The 3,924-nt window shown below is 34.7% G+C and overlaps 1 protein-coding gene across 1 annotated transcript; it reads right to left on the reverse strand.

Annotated features, from left to right (window-relative positions):
- Positions 1 to 2,720: 2,720 nt before the first annotated feature.
- LOC141516913 (olfactory receptor 10AG1-like) lies at positions 2,721 to 3,644 on the reverse strand. The gene has a single exon (XM_074227870.1). The coding sequence runs from the start codon at positions 3,642 to 3,644 to the stop codon at positions 2,721 to 2,723; it is 924 nt and encodes a 307-aa protein (XP_074083971.1).
- Positions 3,645 to 3,924: the final 280 nt, after the last annotated feature.

The raw sequence follows: 3,924 nt of genomic DNA on the forward strand, positions 1-3,924 counted from the left end.
ATACCTATTTTTATAAAGCCATTTTTAGTTTTATTTATTGTTTTAATAATTTTCTTAATTTCAATTTTATTAGTTTTTCCTTTGATTTTCTGTGCTTGCTATTTTTGAAAATGATAGCTATATAATTTAATTCGATAAGGTGTTCATACTTTTCCTTTCTTCCTATATTAGAAAAAAAACAGCTCAAAATACTTTCACTCTATAGTAATCTTTTATGTTTGGTGTGTTTGGTTAGATGTGCTTAAAAATAGTGTTGGAAAGAAATGTTTTTATTTTTTATTATGATTGTCTTGATTAATGTATCAGTTATCTATTTGTATCAGTATCTGAAATATTTTTCTAAAGAGTTTTCCTAAGGGGCAATAGAGCACAGACCCTGGAGTCAGAAGGTCCCGAGTTCAAATCCAGCCTCAAACATTTATTAATTACCAGCTATGTGACCTTGGGCAAGTCACTTAACCCCATTGCCTTGCAAAAACCTAAAAAGAAAAAATTGCCGAAAATCTTAAATTTGATGAATAGTTTCCCATTGACCTAAGTACTATGCATTAAACATAATGAGCCACTGTGTCCCTATTTAACTACTTTAGAGATACAAACCTTATAAATTAGTGTTCTCTCATATTTTTTTTTTATCTGTGTCCACCTTCTCACTGGCACTGTGGGGCTTAAAGAAAGAATATAGAATCTGTTGCTATTTTTCTCACTTACGCCATTTCATGAAAAACATTTGTTTTTAACTAATTGTATTGTCTTTTTGATTAGTAATACCAGTCATCCTCTGTGTCCTAGACTACTTATAGTTTTTCTAACTTTTGTCCTGCCACTGGACTCTAGAAGAAATTGAAGCTGATGATTGATATCAGTTCAACTCTGCATCATTGAAATCTAATTCACACATGAGTCAAGACATGACCCTATCTTTTCAATAATCACCTTGGAAAATGAAGAAATGGCATTAATATCACATGCACTTCTGGAAACACAAATATTAAGTATGTGAGCCGGAAGGATTTCTTGAAATTGGGTTTGATTTTCATTAATGATGTATCTTTGCCTTTTGTACTTCAAGGTTCTTCTTTCTTTATTCTTTAATATTTTAAACAGGTTTTAGCATGTTCAGAAATACTGATAATTTTTTCTTATAAGAACAGTAAAAATAACATTTATATAACATTTTAAGGTTTGCAAAACAGTTGATAAATACTACCTCATTTTTTTCTTTACAACAAACCTTCTAGATAGATGCCAATATCAATTTCATTCTATAGATGAGTAAACTGAGACTGACAAAGGTTGTAAATTGATAAAATTCAAGTAATACTGTTTGAGACCAGATTCAAATTTGTCTTCCTGATTCCAGGACTAGCTTCCTGACATCTAGTTTCTATAATCCAAAAACATTAATTAAGTTCCCATTATATATCAGGCCCTGTGCTAAATGATGGGAATGCAATCAATAAAAAGAAAGGCAGAACCTCCCTTAATGTTGCTTACAATTTCATTGAGAGACAACACCCTTAAAGAAGATAGGGAAGCAGGGGCAGGGAAAAGTAAGGGAACAAGCAATGCCAGATGGGATAGCAGTGTTGTATTATGAGAGTTTGGGGTAAAGAAGTACTGTGCTTGGGGTGGCTAGGTGGCGTAGTGGATAAAGCACCAGCCTTGGAGTCAGGAGTACCTGGGTTCAAATCTGGTCTCAGACACTTAATAATTACCCAGCTGTGTGGCCTTGGGCAAGCCACTTAACCCCATTTGCCTTGCAAAAATCTAAAAAGTAAATAAATAAATAAATAAATAAATAAATAAATACGAAGTGCTGTGCTTGAAATAGTATGAGATCTGATTATACTAACCAGTAGGAGTGGAGTTCAAGAATACTATGAGTGTCAAGAGAGATATCCATTGAGGAAAGGAGGAAATGTATTTGTCGGTGGTTCTGTCTCAAGTTTGAACCTATTGCTTTTCTATGAAGTCTAGGAGGAACAATTCTCTGTTCCAGGAGGAGGCTCAGGTACAGATCAGAATAGGTTGGATAGGAAGCAGAAACTGGTCATTTCAGGTGGGTTTGGTCTCAGAAGGCCTCCAGGTGATGAGACAAGTCAAAAGTCTAAAGACAATGCCTGGGGCTTTAATCAAAGTCTCTTGGAAGACATGGGGGGTGAGAAAAATAGGTGTTCTGGATGGCAGAAGAAATCATAAGGATGCCAAAGGAGGATGAGGAAAAAGAAGAGGAACTTTCAGTAAATGACCTTGTCTGTGAGAAAGCAAAGAATGAGAAAACAGTGACAGAAGATTTTAAAAAATATATCTAGTATACTTGCCTAGTATAATTATATAGTTTGTTACAGGAACTTTCTATTGACTTCTTTTGTCTCTCTAATGCTTAGTACAATGTCTAGCATTTAATAATAAATATTTATTAATTGTTTTCATTGTACATTAGCTTATTGTGGATTATTGAAACATTAACCTTAGTACTTTTACAGGAATGTACTATAGTTGGTTGAAAGTATTTACATTTTAAAGATCTGTAGATACAAGTGACAATTCTAGAAAGTGAAACTGAATATTGCATAATTAGAGATTATTAGGTAGAAATGACCATTTTTCAAAAACAGTTGCAAGAATGAACTGAAAGAAGATAATTTTAACAGAAATTATGAGACAAATGGAAAAAAATAAAATCTTGATCAAATTTACCTATTTGTTTCACAAGACTAGGTAGGTAGATGTTTTTTAATTGCTAAAATGACATCCTTGTTCCTCAGACTATAAATCAGGGGGTTGAACATAGGGGTCACCATGTTGTAGAAAAGAGAAAGTACTTTATCTGTTCCTGCAAAATGACTGGACTTAGGTCGCAAGTACATAATAATACCAGACCCAAAAAATAATGAAACTACTATGAGATGGGAAGAACAAGTGGAGAAGGCTTTCTGCCTTCCCTTGGCTGATTGCAGTTTCAGGATGCTGCGGATGATTCTGATATAAGATGTAAGGATCAACAGAAAGGGAATCACAGCAAAGACCACAGTGGCAGCATAGATGGCAGATTGATTCATAGAGATGTCCCCACAGGCCACCTCTAATACTGGAGTTATGTCACAGAAAGCGTGATTGAGTTTGTTAGAACCACAGAAGGGAAGAGAGAAAATCTGATATGTCTGCCCTATCTGACCAGGAATTGCACCAATCCAGGAGGCAATTACCAAGCAGACACAAACCTTGTGGTTCATGATAAGAGGGTAATAGAGAGGCCTACAAATAGCTACATATCGGTCATATGCCATAACAGCCAAGAGAAAACACTCAGTGACTCCAAAAATCAGAAAGAAACAAAGTTGTATAGCACATTCTAGGAAGGAAATAGTTCGATTCTTGGTACAGAGATCAATCAGCATTTTGGGGAGGGTGACTGAGGTGTAACAAATTTCCAGAAATGAAAAATTCCCTAAGAAAAAATACATTGGTGTTTGGAGAGCTGAATCAATCTTGGTTATGACAATGATCAGACCATTTCCTATAAGAATGCATACATAGATGATTAAGAAAATCCCAAAAAGAAATCCCTGTAGATTGGGATCATCTGAAAATCCAAGGAGAATAAATCCCACTGCTCTCGTAAAGTTTGCTCCTGTCATTCCTTCTGTATACTCTATCTGTGGAAATAGAGAATGATCATTTAACTCTGTTGACTTCAGTTTCTTCTACTTTGAATTAAAAATGTTCAAGTAGATATTCTCTAAGTTGTTTCCATTATGACATTCTATATTCAATGTTATTAGAGGTTTTCCCATTTTAATATTCTCTATTCAAATGATACTTCTGGATCTAACATCCTATAATTCATTATCATGTTCTTTGAATTTTGTGCGCAACCTCTGAGTGGTTTGTGTAGGATGATGCAGCCCAGAGGAGGGG

Source organism: Macrotis lagotis, chromosome 3 (genome assembly GCF_037893015.1).
Source record: "Macrotis lagotis isolate mMagLag1 chromosome 3, bilby.v1.9.chrom.fasta, whole genome shotgun sequence".
NCBI lineage: Eukaryota > Metazoa > Chordata > Mammalia > Peramelemorphia > Peramelidae > Macrotis > Macrotis lagotis.